Raw genomic sequence first — 18,244 nt, 5'->3', positions numbered from 1 at the left:
ATTTCACCCAATCTGTTCCCTTCTACCAATCTCAGCATCCTCCTCCTCCGATAAATTTAGATTTTTGTCTAATTCATTTACAGCCAGCATTTATTGCCCATCCCTAATTGCTCTTGAGAAGGTGGTGGTGAGCTGTCTTCTTGAACCGCTGTAGTCCCTGAGGTGTACGTACACCCACTGTGCTGTTAGGGAGGGAGTTCTAGGATGTTGACCTAGCGACAGTGAAGGAACGGTGATATATTTCCACGTCAGATAGGTGAGTGACTTGGAGGGGAGCCTCCAGATGGTGGGGTTCCCAGGTATCTGCTGCTCTTGACCTTCTAGATAGTAGTGGTCGTGGGTTTGCAAGGAGCTGCCGAAGAAACCTTGGTGAATTCCTGCAGTGCATCTTGTGGATGGCACACACGGCAGCTACCGAGCATCAGTGATGGAGGGGGTGAATGTTTGTGGAAGGGGGAGCAGTCAAGCAGACTGGCTTTGTCAAGCTTCTTGAGTGGTGTTGGGGTTGCACTAATGCAGACAAGTGGAGAGTATTCCATTACACTCCTGACTTGTGCCTTGCAGATGGTGGACAGGCTTTGGGGGAAGTCAGGACGAGTTACTCGCTGCAGAATCCCAGCCCCTGACCTGCTGTTGTAGCCACAGTCTTTATATGATTTGTCCAATACACTTTCTGGTCAATGGTAACCCCAGGGGGGATTTAGTGATGGTAATGTCATTGAATGACAAGGGGAAATAATTAGATCCTCTCTTGTAGGAGATGGTCATTACCTGGCCCTTGTGTGGCGTGAATGTTACTTGCCACTTATCATCCCAAGCCTGGATATTGTCCAGGTCTGGCTGCAATTGGGCATGGACTGCTTCATTATCTGAGTACTCACGAAGGGCACTGAACATTGTGCAGTCATTCGCAAACATCCCCACATCTGACCTTATGATGGAAGGAAGATAATTGATGAAGCAGCTGAAGATGGTTGGGCCGAGGACACTATCCTGAGGAACTCCTGCAGTGATGTCCTGGAGCTGAGATGATTGATCTCCAACCACCACAATCATCTTCCTTTGTGCCAGACATGACTCCAACCAGTGGAGAGTACCCCCCCGCCCCCGATTCCCATTGACTCCAATTTAGCTCGGGCTCCTTGATGCCACACTCGGTCAAATGCTACCTTGATGTCACTCACACCTGACCTCTGGATTTCAGCTCTTTTGTCCATGTTTGAACCAAGGTTGTAATGAGGTCAGGAGCTGAGTGACCCTGGCGGAACCCAAACTGAGCGTCCGTGAGCAGGTTATTGCTGAGTAAGTGCCACTTGATAGCACTGTTGATGACCCCATTAACAATAAGGACAATTTCACTATGTTGCGCTTATAACTTCGGACGTCTGAGTCTTCGACAAGCTGGAATCGCCGACAGTTTTTTTGGGAACTAGGTGTAGTCTGTCTGACTCTGCATCTGGTAGCATGGTGGTTAGCACAATTGCTTCACAGCTCCAGGGTCCCAGGTTCGATTCCCGGCTTGGGTCACTGTCTGTGCGGACTCCGCACGTTCTCCCTGTGTGTGCGTGGGTTTCCTCCGGGTGCTCCGGTTTCCTCCCACAGTCCAAAGCCGTGCAGGTTAGGTGGATTGGCCATGATAAATTGCCCTTAGTGCTGGGTGGGGTTAATGGGTTGTGGGGGTGGGGTGGAGGTGTGGGCTTGGGTAGGGTGCTCTTTCAAAGAGCCGGTGCAGACTCAATGGGCCGAATGGCCTGCTTCTGCACTGTAAATTCTATATGGCTTTCCTGTTACACCTAAAGCAAATGAACTCTTTACATTTGCATCTGTTTTGCGGATGGTGTCCCTCACAACAATAACAAACCTCTTGACCCTGGGACTGATGGCCACTCTTCCTCTTTTCAAACGCCGCTGCACCCTCGCTCTGGGTACTTCGAGCGGCCGCTGTTTCCCACCATAATTGACTTGCCTCGTTTTGCACGCCTTGCCGTTTAAGAAGCACGGTAGCATAGTGGTTAGCACAATTGCTTCACAGCTCCAGGGTCCCAGGTTCGATTCCGGCTTGGGCCACTGTCTGTGCAGAGTCTCCACGTTCTCCCCGTGTGTGTGTGGGTTTCCTCCGGGTGCTCCGGTTTCCTCCCACAGTCCAAAGATGTGCAGGTTAGGTGGATTGGCCATGATAAATTGCCCTTAGTGTCCAAAATTGCCCTTAGTGTTGGGTGGGGTTACTGGGTTATGGGGATAGGGTGGAGGTGTTGACCTTGGGTAGGGTGATCTTTCCAAGAGCTGGTGCAGACTCGATGGGCCGAATGGCCTCCTTCTGCACTGTAAACTGTAAAAAAAAGAACACTTTCAGTCACTTGAGCCACCTCAACCACTTTGTCTACAAACATTCTGGTTTCTGCCAACAGCTTCTTCTGAATATTCAAGTTATTAATCCCACAGACCAACCGGTCACATGACGTATCGCTGAGAGACGGACTGAATTCACAATGTTCACTCACCTGCTGAAGTCTGGCTACAAAAAGCGGAGATTGTTTCTCCAGGACCCCTAATAGCTGAATGTCATTTATAGAGCTGCATCATAATTAAGGGCCAGGGTTTGGAGTGGTCTCTCACTAGTTGGTCAAAGGATTTGGTATCTGGAGCCTCCAGAGATGTTAGGCTTCTCACGAGGTTATATGTTTGTGAGTAATAAATGTTTTGCCATGATTTTGTTGGCAGCACAAATATATCAAAGCCTTTCGACACATTGGCCCCAACGTACAACCTCCAGATCAAACAGATCAGTTTTCCCGAATAGTGGTATAGCTATTCGACTGGGTGATTCTTTACCTTTTTCCAGGAGACCGAGGAGACCATTCTCCTCCCACCTTCAAAAATTTGACGACTTTTCCTTTTCAACTGGTCTGATTTATTCTCGTCGCCAATGTTATAGAGTGAGGTAATACGACGAGGCCGTGTTAAATCACAAAGGAAGAACTTTATATTGACAGATCAACACAAGTCCAACACAGGACTAGTCCCACCGACTCTGATGAGCCCACACTACCGGGGTCCGTGCTCTGGTACACGAGAGGCTTAAGCTTGTGCAGTCTGTTCCCATAGGTTCCATGGGGTCACGTGACCCGCGAAGGATGGCCCCTTTAAGGGGGGTCACGCTATTACACCTGGTGCCGTGAGACGGCATGGGCTCCAGCCCCGATGTTGAGGATCGTATACCACTGGGAGGCCTCCCCTGCTGGCACCTCAGCAATGGTGGTGTCTGGGACATTATCAGGAAGGTCTGATTCCCTGATTGACTAATGTCTGTGCTTGCCCGTGAGGCAGCTCTCCCAATGTTCACGCAAGTAAGGACCACGTTGCAGGTCTGGTTTGGCCATTGTTGTTTCCGGTGCCTCAGTCGGTGTCGGGGGATTCTTCCCGTTTCATTCCTTTTCGGTTTTGTCACAGTTTGATAGAACTGAGTGGCTTACTGGGCCAGAAGGCAGTTTACAGCTTTCCGTCCCTACAACAATCCACAACTGTTTCATCATTTAGACTTTTAATTCTAGCGAATTTAAATTTCAACGTCGGGCTTGGTGGGATTTGAACCTGCGATCCTGGTTCTCTGGATCACCCCCTCCAGTGGCAGAACCACAAGGCCATCTCCCCTGTGTATTCTAGCCTTGTCCTGTGCTTCTTTGCCCCCAGAAGGCCCCAATCTGCCTCACACTGCTCACTTGCTATTTATTTGCCCTGGAGAAGATTTGGGGTTTCCCTCTATGTTACCACCACAAGAATGGACTCTGCAATCTCCATCACCAAGAGTGGCTCCTTATTGACTATTTTAAGGATAGTTTGTTTTTCATTATTCCTCACATATTGGATAACTTCACACATCCCACATTGTATAACTCACATCTGCCATGTTCATGTCCATGTTCATGTCATGGTTATGGGCAGCACGGTAGCACATTGGTTAGCACCGTTGCTTCACAGCTCCAGGGTCCCAGGTTCGATTCCCCGCTGGGTCACTGTCTGTGCGGAGTCTGCATGTTCTCCCCGTGTCTGCGTGGGTTTCCTCCGGGTGCTCCAGTTTCCTCCCACAGTCCAAAGACGTGCAGGTTAGGTGGATTGGTCATGATAAATTGCCCTAGTGACCAAAAAAAATGGTTACGAGGGGTTATTCAGTTACTAGGACAGAGTGGAAGTGAGGACTTAAGTGGGTCGGTGCAGACTCGATGGGCCGAATGACCTCCTTCTGCACTGTATGTTCTATGTTCTATCTTCCCTCAACCGATCTCCACAGCCCTCTGCAACCCCCTCAGTGCTCACATTTTCACCGAACTCTCTCATCTCCAAACAAAGAAATAAGAAAAATTACAGCACAGGAACAGGCCCTTCGGCCCTCCAAGCCTGCGCCGATCCAGATCCTCAACCTAAAACTGTCGCCTATTTTGTAAGGATCTGTATGCCCCTGTTCCCCGCCCATTCATGTATCTGTCTAGATACATCTTAAATGACGCTATCGTGCCCGCCTCTACCACCTCCACCGGCAATGCAATCCAGGCACCCACCACCATCTGCGTAAAGAACTTTCCACGCATATCTCCCTTAAACTTTTCCCCTCTCACCTTGAACTCGTGACCCCTAGTAATTGAGTCCCCCACTCTGGGGAAAAGGATTCTTGCTATCCACCCTGTCTATACCTCTCATGATTTTAAAGACTCAATAAGGTTCCCCCTCAACCTCCGTCTTTCTAATGAAAATAATCCTAGTCTACTCAACCTCTCTTCATAACTAGCGCCCTCCATACCAGGCAACATCCTGGTGACCCTCCTCTGCACCTTCTCCAAAGCATCCATATCCTTTTGGTAATGTGGCGACCAGAACTGCACGCAGTATTCCAAATGTGGCCGAACCAAAGTCCTATACAACTGTAACATGACCTGCCGACTCTTGTACTCAATACCCCGTCCGATGAAGGAAAGCATGCTGTATGCCTTCTTGACCACTCTATCCACCTGCGCAGCCACCTTCAGGGTACAATGAAATGAAAATGAATGAAACGAAAATCGCTTATTATCACAAGTAGGCTTCAAATTAAGTTACTGTGAAAAGCCCCTAGTCGCCACATTCCGGCGCCTGTTCGGCGAGGCTGATACGGGAATCGAACCGTGCTGCTGGCCTGCTTGGTCTGCTTTCAAAGCCAGCAATTTAGCCCTGTGCTAAACAGCTCCTGAACACCCAGATCTCTCTGTACACCAATTTTTCCCAGGGCTTTTTCATTTACCGTATAGTTCACTCTTGAATTGGATCTTCCAAAATGCATCACCTCGTATTTGCCCGGGATTGAACTCCATCTGCCATTTCTCTGCCCAACTCTCCAATCTATCTATATTTTGCTGTAATCTTCGACAGTCCTCCTCGCTATCTGCAACTCCACCAATCTTAGTATAATCTGCAAACTTGCTAATCAGACCACCTATACCTTCCTCCAGATCATTTATGTATATCACAAACAACAGTGGTCCGAGCACGGATCCCTGTGGAACACCACTAGTCACCCTTCTCCATTTTGAGACACTCCCTTCCACTACTACTCTCTGTCTCCTGCTGCCCAGCCAGTTCTTTATCAATCTAGCTAGTACACCCTGGACCCCATGAGACTTCACTTTCTCCATCAGCTGACCATGGCTTACTGAAATCCATGTATATGACATCTACAGCCCTTCCCTCATCAATCAACTTTGTCACTTCGTCAAAGAATTCTATTAAGTTGGTAAGACAAGGGGCAGCACGGTGGCACAGTGGTTAGCATTGCTGTCTACGGCGCTGAGGACCCGGGTTCGAATCCTGGCTCTGGGTCACTGTCCGTGAGGAGTTTGCACATTCTCCCCGTGTCTGCGTGGGTTTCACCCCCACAACCCAAAAGATGTGCAGGATAGGTGGATTTACAACGCTAAATTGCCCCTTAATTGGAAAAAATAATTGGGTACTCTAAATTTAAAAAAAAAAAAAAAATTTTTTAAAGTTAGTAAGAAATGACCTCCCCTGCACAAAACCATGTTGCATATCACTGATGAGCCCATTTTCTTCCAAATGGGAATAGATCCTATCCCTCAGTATCTTCTCCAGCAGCTTCCCTACCACTGACGTCAGGCTCACCGGTATATAATTACCTGGATTATCCCTGCTACCCTTCTTAAACAAGGGGACAACATTAGCAATTCTCCAGTCCTCCGGTACCTCACCCATGTTCAAGGATGCTGCAAAGATATCTGTTAAGGCCCCAGCTATTTCCTCTCTCACTTCCCTCAGTAACCCGGGATAGATCCCATCCGGACCTGGGGACTTGTCCACCTTGATGCCTTTTAGAATACCCAACACATTCTCCCTCCTTATGCCGACTTGACCTAGAGTAATCAAACATCTATCCCTAACCTCAACATCCGTCATGTCCCTCTCCTCGGTGAATACCGATGCAAAGCACTCATTAAGAATCTCACCCATTTTCTCTGACTCCACGCATAACTTTCCTCCTTTGTCCTTGAGTGGGCCAACCCTTTCTCTAGTTACCTTCTTTCTCCTTGTATATGAATAAAAGGCTTTGGGATTTTCCTTAACCTATTTGCTAAAGATATTTCATGACCACTTTTAACCCTCTTGATTCCTCGTTTCAGATTGGTCCTACATTCCCGATATTCTTCCAAAGCTTCGTCTGTCTTCAGTCGCCTAGACCTTATGTATGCTTCCTTTTTCCTCTTAGCTAGTCTCACACTTTCACCTGTCATCCATGGTTCCCTAATCTTGCCATTTCTATCCCTCATTTTCACAGGGACATGTCTGTCCTGCACTCTAATCAACGTCTCTTTAAAAGCCTTCCAAATATCAAATGTGGATTTACCTTCAAACAGCTGCTCCCAATCCACATTCCCCAGCTCCTGCCGAATGTTGGTATAGTTGGCCTTCCCCCAATTTAGCACTCTTCCTTTAGGACCACTCTCATCTTTGTCCATGAGTATTCTACAACTAACGGAATTGTGATCACTATTCCCAAAATAATCACCGACTGAAACTTCAACCACCTTGGCCGGGATCATTCCCCAATACCAGGTCCAGTATGGCCCCTTCCCGAGTCGGACCATTTACATACTGCTCTAGAAAACCCTCCTGGATGCTCCTTACAAATTCTGCTCCATCTAGACCTCTGACACTAAGTGTATCCCAGTCAATGTTAGGAAAATTAAAATCTTTCCATAATCTGTTTACATATTCGTTCATATGGGATATGGGCGTCCCAAATTTCCCTTAAAGGGCAGTTTAGAATGTGGGTCTGGATTCGCATGTAGGCCCTTCAGTGAAGGACATTAGTGAACTAGATGGGTTTTTACCACAATCGACAATGGTTTCATGGTCATAATTAGACTTTTAATTCCAGATTTTGTATTGAATTCAAATTTCACCATCTGCAATGGCGGGATTTGAACCTGGGTCCCCAGAGCATTAATCTGGGGGCGGAATTCTCCGCTCCCGGGAAAAATCGGGAGGGTCGTCGTGAACTCGGCCGAGTTTCAGGTCAGCCTCAGAGGCCGCTCCTCGCCCCCTATTCGCCCCCTCCCGGCGGGACTAGGGGCGCTCCGTAACTCTCGGCCGCGGGGGCATCGCGCCGAGAATGGCGCGGCCGGCGCGCCTAATGACGTCAGCTGGGCATGCGCAGGTTGGCCGGCTCCAACCCGCGCATGCGCGGCTGACGCCACAACACTGACAGCTCGAATCTGCGCATGCGCGGTGGCCGTCTTTCCCCTAAGCCGCCCCGCAAGACGTGGCGGCTTGATCTTGCGGGGCGGCGGAGGGGAAATAGTGCGTCCGATTGAGACGCTGGCCCGACGATCGGTGGGCACCGATCGTGGGCCTGTCCCCTCCCGAGCACGGCCATGGTGCTCATTCCCCACCAGGCCCCTACAAGCCCCAAACGGGCATCTCCACACCCGTTTCACAACGGCAGCGACCAGGTGTGGTTGCCGCCGTCGTGAAACGGTTGCAAACGGCAGGCTGCTCGGCCCATCCGGGTCAGAGATTCGCCGGTTGCCGTGAAAAACGGCGAGCGGCGATTCTTCTGAGCGCGGGGGGCGCGAGGGGGGCGTGAAATTTGTCGGGGGGCCCTCCTGCGATTCTCCCTTGCGGCGTGGGGAGCGGAGAATCGCGCCCTGGGTCTCTGGTTTACTGGTGCAGTGACCACCGCCTCGCCTTATTACACTTAGCCAGTACATCATATATCCCAAAGTCTTTCAGTCATTGGTGGAATGTTGGGAGAACAGCATTCAATTTATACACAGCAAGATCCCACAAATTACAATGACCAAGAGACCTATTTTAGTGAAGTTGGGTAAGAAATATTAGTCAGGCGACCATTTTTCTTCTTTGCAATACATTTGGAGCCATTGTGTTTGTATGTGCTGGATTTATTAGCTGGTGTTGGGCCTGTGCTACCTTACGGAGCTGAGTGAGAGTCTCCAGAGCACGGCACCGTGATGAACTCCATTTGTTTATTTATGCAGTGCCCGTGAACTGGAGCTGGAAGACCGGCAGAGCAGATTACAGCAGGAACTCCGAGAACGCATGGCCGTTGATGGTAGGTAACACTCAAACCCCACGATAAATACACAATGTAAATACATTGACGCAGTTATTGGGTGAAGCTTTGAGAGTGTAGTGCTACTCAGTAGAGAAGATGTGTGAAGAGATCAGTTCAGTCCATAAGAGGCACATTCAGGAGTCTGGTAACAGCGGGGAAGAAGCTGTTTTTGAATCTGTTAGTGCGTGTTCTCAGACTTCTATATCTCCTGCCCGATGGAAGAGGTTGGAAGGGAGAGTACCACGGGTGGGAGGGGTCTTTGATTATGCTGCCCGCCTTCCCCAGGCAGCGGGAGGTGTGGACAGAGTCAATGGAAGGTGGGTTTGCACGATGGACTGGGCTGTGTTCATGACGCTCTCTAGTTTCTTACGGTCCATGTCCCCGGCTCCTAACAGTGCAGCTAACCTTGTTGTCTCATTGTATACAAAGCGAGAAAGAGACAGAACTGAGTAATTACAGAGCAGTCAGTCTAACCTCGGTGGTGGGAACATTAGAACCTAGAACAGTACAGCACAGAACAGGCCCTTCGGCCCTCGATGTTGTGCCGAGCAATGATCACCCTACTTAAACCCACGTCTCCCGTATACCCGTAACCCTACAATCCCCCCATTAACCTTACACTACGGGCAATTTAGCATGGCCAATCCACCTAACCCGCACATCTTTGGACTGTGGGAGGAAACCGGAGCACCCGGAGGAAACCCATGCAGACACGGGGAGGACGTGCAGACTCCACACAGACAGTGACCCAGCCGGGAATCGAACCTGGGACCCTGGAGCTGTGAAGCATTGATGCTAACCACCATGCTACCGTGAGGCCCCATTATGGGAGAACATTCTGAGGGACAGGATTAATCAAAGCACAGAGAAATGTGATGAATTTTATTGAGATAGGAACAAGGCTGGTCTATGAGGGGGGAGCATTTGATATTGTTTATATGGATGTTAGAAAGGCTTTTGATAAGGTCGCACATGTCAGGTTGATCAGTAAATTAATAGGAAGGTGGGTATTTGGATTCTGTTCCGGGGTATTTTGGCTGTGTTCCTGGGGTATTTGGACTGTATTCTTGGGGTATCTGGATTGCGTTCCTGGGGTATTTGGACTGTGATCCAGGGGTATTTTGGTTGTGTTCCTGGGGAATATATGGACTGTTACTGGGGTATCCGAACTGTGTTCCTTGAGTATTTGGATTGTGTCCCTGGGGTATTTATTGAGATAATGGGGCATTTGGACCGTGTTCCTGGGGTATTTGGACCATATCTCGGGAGTATTTGAAATTTGTTCTGGGGTACTTGGACCTGGTTCCTGGGCTAAATTTGGACTGTGTTCCTGGGGTTTTGGGGCTGTGTTCCTGGGGTTTTGGGGCTGTGTTCCTGGGGTTTTGGGGCTGTGTTCCTGGGGTTTTGGGGCTGTGTTCCTGGGGTTTTGGGGCTGTGTTCCTGGGGTTTTGGGGCTGTGTTCCTGGGGTTTTGGGGCTGTGTTCCTGGGGTTTTGGGGCTGTGTTCCTGGGGTTATTGGGCTGTGTTCCTGGGGTTATTGGGCTGTGTTCCTGGGGTTATTGGGCTGTGTTCCTGGGGTTATTGGGCTGTGTTCCTGGGGTTATTGGGATGTGTTCCTGGGTTATTTGGACTGTGTTCCTGGGGTATTTGGACTGTGTTCCTGGGGTTATTGGGCTGTGTTCCTGGGTTATTTGGACTGTGTTCCTGGGTTATTTGGACTGTGTTCCTGGGTTATTTGGACTGTGTTCCTGGGTTATTTGGACTGTGTTCCTGGGTTATTTGGACTGTGTTCCTGGGTTATTTGGACTGTGTTCCTGGGTTATTTGGACTGTGTTCCTGGGTTATTTGGACTGTGTTCCTGGGTTATTTGGACTGTGTTCCTGGGTTATTCGGACTGTGTTCCTGGGCTATTCGGATTGTGTTCCTGGGCTATTCGGATTGTGTTCCTGGGCTATTCGGACTGTGTTCCTGGGGTATATAGACTGTGTTCCTGGGGTATATAGACTGTGTTCCTGGGGTATATAGACTGTGTTCCTGGGGTATATAGACTGTGTTCCTGGGGTATATAGACTGTGTTCCTGGGGTATCCGGACTGTGTTCCTGGGGTATATAGACTGTGTTCCTGGGGTATATAGACTGTGTTCCTGGGGTATATAGACTGTGTTCCTGGGGTATATAGACTGTGTTCCTGGGGTATATAGACTGTGTTCCTGGGGTATCCGGACTGTGTTCCTGGGGTATATAGACTGTGTTCCTGGGGTATATAGACTGTGTTCTTGGGGTATATAGACTGTGTTCCTGGGGTATATAGACTGTGTTCCTGGGGTATCCGGACTGTGTTCCTGGGTATATAGACTGTGTTCTTGGGGTATATAGACTGTGTTCTTGGGGTATCCGGACTGTGTTCCTGGGTATATAGACTGTGTTCTTGGGGTATATAGCCTGTGTTCTTGGGGTATATAGACTGTGTTCCTGGGGTATCCGGACTGTGTTCCTGGGTATATAGACAGTGTTCCTGGGCTATTTGACCGTATTCCTGGGTTATCCGAACTGTGGTCCCTGAGATTTGGTCTATATTTCTGGGCTATTTGGACTGTTCCTGGGTTTTGGATCCTATTTCTGTGGTATTTGGACTGTGTTCATAGAACATAGAACTGTACAGCACAGTACAGGCCCTTCGGCCCACGATGTTGTGCCGAACTAGTCTGAAACTAAGATCAAATCAACCTACTCCCAATCATTCTAGTGCACTCCATGTGCCTATCCAATAACCGCTTGAAAGTTCCTAAAGTGTCTGACTCCATTACCATAGCTGGGAGTGCGTTCCACGCCCCAACCACTCTCTGAGTAAAGAACCCACCTCTGGCATCCCTCCGATATCTTTCACCATGAACCTTATAGTTATGCCCCCTTGTAACAGCTACACCCACCCGAGGAAAAGGTCGCTGAACGTCCACTCTATCTATGCCTCTCATCATCTTATACATCTCAATTAAGTTACCTCTCATCCTCCTTCGCTCCAATGAGAAAGCCCTAGCTCCCTCAACCTTTCCTCATAAGACCTACCCTCCAATCCAGGCAGCATCCTGGTAAATCTCCTTTGCACCCTTTCCAATGCTTCCACATCCTTCCTATAATGAGCTGACCAGAACTGCACACAATACTCCAAATGTGGTCTAACCAAGGTCTTGTACAGTTGCAGTATAACCTCACGGCTCTTAAACTCAATCCCCCCTGTTAATAAACGCTAACACACTATAGGCTCTCTTCACAACTCTATCCACTTGGGTGACAACTTTCAGAGATCGATGGTCATCAACTCCGAGATCTCTCTGCTCCTCCACATTCTTCAGAACCCTGCTGTTAACCATGCAATCCGCATTCAAATTTGTCCTCCCAAAATGAATCGCCTCACACTTATCAGGGTTAAACTCCATCTGCCACTTTTCAGTCCAGCTCTGCATCCTATCAATGTCTCTTGAAATGAAGTAGGCTTCAATGAAGTTACTGTGAAAAGCCCCTAGTCGCCACATTCTGGCGCCTGTTCGAGAAGGCTGTTACGGGAATCGAACTGTGCTGCTGGCCTGCCTTGGTCTGCTTTCAAAGCCAGCGATTTAGCCCAGTGTGCTAAACAGCCGACAACAGCCCTCCACCTCATCCACTACTCCACCAATCTTGGTGTCATCAGCAAATTTACTGACCCACCCTTCAGCCCCCTCCTCCATATCATTGATAAAAATCACAAATAGCAGAGGACCCAGCACTGATCCCTGTGGTACACCGCTGGTAACTGGTCTCCGGTCTGAAAATTTTCCATCCACCACCACCCTCTGTTTTCTATGTGATAGCCAGTTACTTATCCAATTGGCCAAATTTCCCTCTATCCCACACCTCCTTACTTTCTGCATGAGCCATGGGACACCTTATCAAACGCCTTACTGAAATCCATATATACAACATCAATGCTCTACCTTCATCTATGTACTTAGTTACCTCCTCAAAGAATACAATCAAACTTGTGAGGCAAGACTTACCCCTCACAAATCCGTGCTGACTATCCTGGTTTAAGCTGTACCTTTCCAAATGATCACAAATCCTATCCCTCAGGACCCATTCCAATAATTTACCGATAACCGAAGTGAGACTAACCGGCCTATAATTCCCAGGGTTATACCTATTCCCTTTCTTGAACAAGGGGACAACATTCACCTCTCTCCTATTCCTGTAGACAGAGAGGATATAAAGATCAAAGCCAAAGGCTCTGCAATCTCATCCCTCGCCTCCCAAAGAATCCTAGGATATATCCCATTAGACCCAGGGGCCTTATCTATCCTCAAGCTTCTCAAAATTTCTAACACATCTTCCTTCCAAATATCTACTTCCTCCAGCCTACCAGCCTGTATCACACTATCCTCCTCAACAACATGGCCCCTCTCCTTTGGAAACACTGAAGAAAAGTATTCATTTAGGGATTCTCCTCTATCTTCAGACTCCATGCACACATTCCCATTACTGTCCTTGACCGGCCTAACTTCACCTTGGTTATTCTTTTATTCCTCTCATAAGTGTAAAAAGCCTTGGGGATTTCCTTGATCCTACCCGCCAAGGAATTCTCATGCCCCCTCCTAGCTCTCCTAAGCCCTTTCTTGAGCTCCTTCCTAGCTATCTTGTATCTCTCAAGTGCCCTAACTGAACCTTGTTTTCTCATCCTTACATAAGCCCCCTTCTTCCTCTTGACAAGACATTCAACCTCTTTTGTCAACCATGGTTCCCTCACTCGACCATTTCCTCCCTGCCTGACAGGGACGTACATATCAGGGACACGCAGTATTTTCTCCTTGAACAAGATCCACATCTCAATTGTGCCTATCCCTGACAGTTCCTGTTTCCATCTCATGCTCCCCAATTCTTGCATAATCGCATCGTAATTACCCTTCCCCCAGTTATAAACCTTGCCCTGCCGTATGTTCCTATCTCTCTCCATTGCTCTAGTGAAAGTCACCGAATTGTGGTCACTATCTCCAAAGTGCTCTCCCACAACCAAATCTTAACACTTGGCCTGGTTCATTACCCAGTACCAAATCCAATGTGGCCCCGCCTCTTGTCGGTCTATTCACATATTGTGTGAGGAAACCCTCCTGCACACACTGGATAAAAACAGCCCCATCCAAACTATTCGAATTATAGTGGTTCCAATATAGTGGGCAGCACGGTAGCATTGTGGATAGCACAATTGCTTCACAGCTCCAGGGTCCCAGGTTCGATTCCGGCTTGGGTCACTGTCTGTACGGAGTCTGCACATCCTCCCCGTGTGTGCGTGGATTTCCTCCGGGTGCTCCGGTTTCCTCCCACAGTCCAAAAATGTGCAGGGTAGGTGGATTGGCCATGATAAATTGCCCTTAGTGTCCAAAATTGCCCTTAGTGTTGGGTGGGGTTATTGGGATAGGGTGGAGGTGTTGACCTTGGGTGGGGTGCTCTTTCCAAGAGCCGGTATGGACTCGATGGGCCGAATGGCCCCCTTCTGCACTGTAAATTCTATGATTTAATATTTGGAAAGTTAAAGTCACCTTGACAACTACCCTGTGACTACCACACTTATCCAAAATCTGCTTTGCAATCTTTTCCTCCACATCTGTTACTGTTTGGGGGCCTATAGAAAACTCCTAACAAAGTGACCGCTCCTTTCCTATTTCTAACTTCAGCCCAAACTACCTCGGTAGACAGATAGATCCTCCTCAAACTGCCTTTCAGCAGCCATTATACGATCCTTGATTAACAATGCTACTCCTCCACCTCTTTTACCACCTTCCCTAATCTTACTGAAAGATCTAAACCCCGGATCCTCCAACAACCATACCTGCCCCTGTTCTATCCACGTCTCCGTAATGGCCACAACACCGTAGTCCCAGGTACCAATCCATGCTTCAAGCTCACCAACCTTATTCCTGATGCTCCTCGCATTGAAGTAGACACACTTCAAACCACCTTCATGCCTGCAGGTCCACTCTTGTGACTTTGGTACCTTCCTGAACGTCGGCAACACTGTCTCCTGGACGACAAATCAGTTTCCCAGCCCCCAGCCAAATTAGTTTAAACCCCCCCCCCCCCCAAAGAGCTGTAGCAAATTTCCCTCCCAGGATATTGATGCCCCTCTGGTTCAGGTGTAACCCGTCCTGTTTGTTTAGGTCCCACCTTCCCCAGAATGTGCTCCAATTATCCAAGTAACTGAAACCCTCCCTCCTACACCATCCCTGTAGCCACGTGTTAATCTGCACTCTCTCCCTGTTCCTCACCTCGCTAGAACGTGGCACTGGCAGCAAACCAGAGATGGCAACACGGTCTGTCCTGGCTCTCAGCTTCCACCCTAGCTCCTTGAATTCCTATTTTACATCCCCGTCCCTATGTCGTTGGTCCCGTGTGTACCATGACTTGTGGCTGCTCCCCCTCCCCCTTAAGAATCCTGAAAACACGATCCGAGAAGTCACGGACCCTGGAACCCGGGAGGCAACATACCTTCCGTGAGTCTCTATCCACAGAACCGCCTTTCTGCACCTCTAACTATAGAGTCTCCAATAACTAATGCTCTCCTTCTCTCCCCCCTTCCCTTCTGAGCCACAGGGACAGACTCAGTGCCAGAGACCTGGTCACCCTGGCTTACCTCTGGTAGGTCCGTCTCCCCGCTCCCCCCCCCCCCCCCCTTCCCCGAGGGGAACAACCGCAGGGGATCCCTGCACTGACTGCTTCTTCCCCCTCCTTTTAAACGTTACCCAGCTACCTTCATTCTTAGGAGTAACTACATCCCTGTAGCTTCTACCGATAACCGACTCTGCCTCCCGAATGATCCTCAGTTCATCCAGCTCCAGCTCCAGTTCCCTAATACGGTCTTTGAGGAGCTGGAGATGGATGCACTTCCCACTGGTGAACTCAGTAGGGCCACTGACGGTGTCCCTCACCTCGAACATCCTGCAGGAGGAACATTGCACTGCCCTCTCTGCCGTCCCTTCCATTTATCCACTTGACAATTACAGAGAGAGAAAAAAAAGCTTACCTGATTTTCACACTCCCCGACAGCAGCTTTCAACTTGTCCCCACAGTCTATCCTCACTTGAGAGCTCCTTCTAGTCACAGTGACTGCACCTGAGGCAAATCACTAGCCGCAACAGCCAATCAGCGTTGCCACTCTGCCACCCTCTGCAGGATCCTGGGGTTTTTGGACTGTGTTTCTGGGGTATTTGTACTGTGTTTCTGGGGTATTTGTACTGTGTTTCTGGGGTATTTGGACTGTGTTTCTGGGGTATTTGGACTGTGTTTCTGGGGTATTTGTACTGTGTTTCTGGGGTATTAAGACTGTGTTTCTGGGGTATTAAGACTGTGTTCCTGGGGTATTAAGACTGTGTTCCTGGGGTATTTGGATTGTGTTCCTGGGGTTATTAGAGTGTTCCTGGGGTATTGTGACTGTGTTTTTGGGCTATCTGGGCTGTGCTTTGGGATACTCGGACAGTGTTTTGGGGTACTTGTACTGTTCCTGGGGTATCGGGACTGTGTTTTGGGGGTATCGGGACTGTGTTTTGGGGGTATCGGGACTGTGTTTTGGGGGTATCGGGACTGTGTTTTGGGGGTATCGGGACTGTGTTTGGGGGGTATCGGGACTGTGTTTTGGGGGTATCGGGACTGTGTTTTGGGGGTATCGGGACTGTGTTTTGGGGGTATCGGGACTGTGTTTTGGGGGTATCGGGACTGTGTTTTGGGGGTATCGGGACTGTGTTTTGGGTGTATCGGGACTGTGGGGGTATTGGGACTGTGTTTTGGGTGTATCGGGACTGTGTTTTGGGGGTATCGGGACTGTGGGGGTATCGGGACTGTGTTTTGGGGGTATCGGGACTGTGTTTTGGGGGTATCGGGACTGTGTTTTGGGGGTATCGGGACTGTGTTTTGGGGGTATCGGGACTGTGTTTTGGGTGTATCGGGACTGTGTTTTGGGGGTATCGGGACTGTGTTTTGGGGGTATCGGGACTGTGGGGGTATCGGGACTGTGTTTTGGGGGTATCGGGACTGTGTTTTGGGGGTATCGGGACTGTGGGGGTATCGGGACTGTGTTTTGGGGGTATCGGGACTATGGGGGTATCGGGACTGTGTTTTGGGGGTATCGGGACTGTGGGGGTATCGGGACTGTGTTTTGGGGGTATCGGGACTGTGTTTTGGGGGTATCGGGACTGTGGGGGTATCGGGACTGTGTTTTGGGGGTATCGGGACTGTGTTTTGGGGGTATCGGGACTGTGTTTTGGGGTATGTTGACCGTGCTGCAGCAGTTTGCACTGTGGTTTGTGTTACAGACAATCTGAAGAGCAGTGACGAGCTGGCCGAGGAGAAGCAGATTCTGAATGAAATGTTGGAGGTGGTTGAGCAGCGCGATTCATTGGTGGCCCTGCTGGAGGAGCAGAGACTGCGTGAGAAGGAGGAGGACAAGGATCTGGAGGCTGTGATGCTCAGCAAGAGCTACAACTTGAACTGGTCATAAACTAACCGGCCCAGAGCTCGAGACACAGGATCCCCAGGGTCCAGGAGAAACAGCAGCACGAATGGGAGACAAGCCACTCCAACCATAGCCAAATCCCCAGGCTGAAGAAACCTTTCTCTCTTTACCATGTGTGTCAGCTGCATGCGTGACCTTCCCTGACCTGGGGGCAGCTCCTGCCTATTGATGCTGGGCCTTGTCTTCATTTCCCCCCCTCTGGCCTGAATGGTAGTGGAGATCTGTGAGCTGCTGAGTGCTGAGGCCCCAGACAGACTTGGGGAGATTCACAGTCCGGGAGCCCTGCTCAGTCTGTTACCCAGGACACAGCCAAGGCCCATTAACCAGGATCATTCTGATATTTCAACAGGTTCATCAAATTGGCCCGAATTATTAATTAGGTCTGGGATTACAAATTCAGCAGAGTACAGGAGATGAAATGGCAACTCCAGTACTGATAAATCCAAGAGTTTCTCCATTATACAATCCAACATTTGGAATGGGAAATGAAAACTGCAGCTGGTGGGAATGTCCAGCAGATCAGGCAGTGTTTGTGGAGAGAGCAACAGCTTTAGGATTCCAGACTTCCAGCGTCTGCAGTATTTTGATTTTTTTTTTAGTTTAAAATGGATGTTGATTTTCCTCCTGTTTAGCCGGCTGTTCTCCAGTCCGGTCACTCAGGCTCCCAGCTACCTGCTGTCCAGCTGCTCGTGTCCGAGCTGAACACCGAGAACTGCAGCACCCACGGTCACGGCTGACTGCTGGGAGGGCGGGGGCGCTGGGAGGGAGGGGGTGCTGGGAATGAGGGGGCGCTGGGAATGAGGGGGTGCTGGGAATGAAGGGGTGCTGGGAATGAGGGGGTGCTGGGAATGAGGGGGTGCTGGGAATGAGGGGGTGCTGGGAGGGAGGGGGTGCTTCACACTGTGCCCCACCCTCACACTGTACCCCAGCCCCACACTCACCCTGTACCTCACCCTGTACCCCAACCTCACCCCATCCACACCCTATATCCCACCCTCACCCTGTACCCCACCCTCACCCTGTACCTCACCCACACTCCATCCTCACCTTGTACCCCATCCAACTCCCCACCCTCACACCCTGTACCCTGAGGA

At 49.6% G+C, this 18,244-nt stretch overlaps 1 protein-coding gene across 1 annotated transcript in view; it reads left to right on the top strand.

Annotated features, from left to right (window-relative positions):
- The window catches only part of LOC119955276 (F-actin-monooxygenase MICAL3-like), a 179,781-nt gene extending 161,875 nt beyond the window's left edge, over positions 1-17,906 (top strand). Inside the window, exons 15-16 of the mRNA XM_038781347.1 lie at positions 8,541-8,614; positions 16,951-17,906. Of these exons, the coding sequence (XP_038637275.1) occupies positions 8,541-8,614; positions 16,951-17,135 (259 nt within the window). The 3' untranslated portion in view covers positions 17,136-17,906. The remainder of the gene's footprint in view (positions 1-8,540; positions 8,615-16,950) is intronic.
- The last annotated feature ends 338 nt before the right edge of the window (positions 17,907-18,244 follow it).

The sequence above is a fragment of the Scyliorhinus canicula genome, chromosome 20 (assembly GCF_902713615.1).
Source record: "Scyliorhinus canicula chromosome 20, sScyCan1.1, whole genome shotgun sequence".
Classification (NCBI taxonomy): Eukaryota; Metazoa; Chordata; class Chondrichthyes; order Carcharhiniformes; family Scyliorhinidae; genus Scyliorhinus; species Scyliorhinus canicula.
Note: the sequence above shows the minus strand (reverse complement) of the source record. Positions and strands in the feature narration are given on the sequence as shown.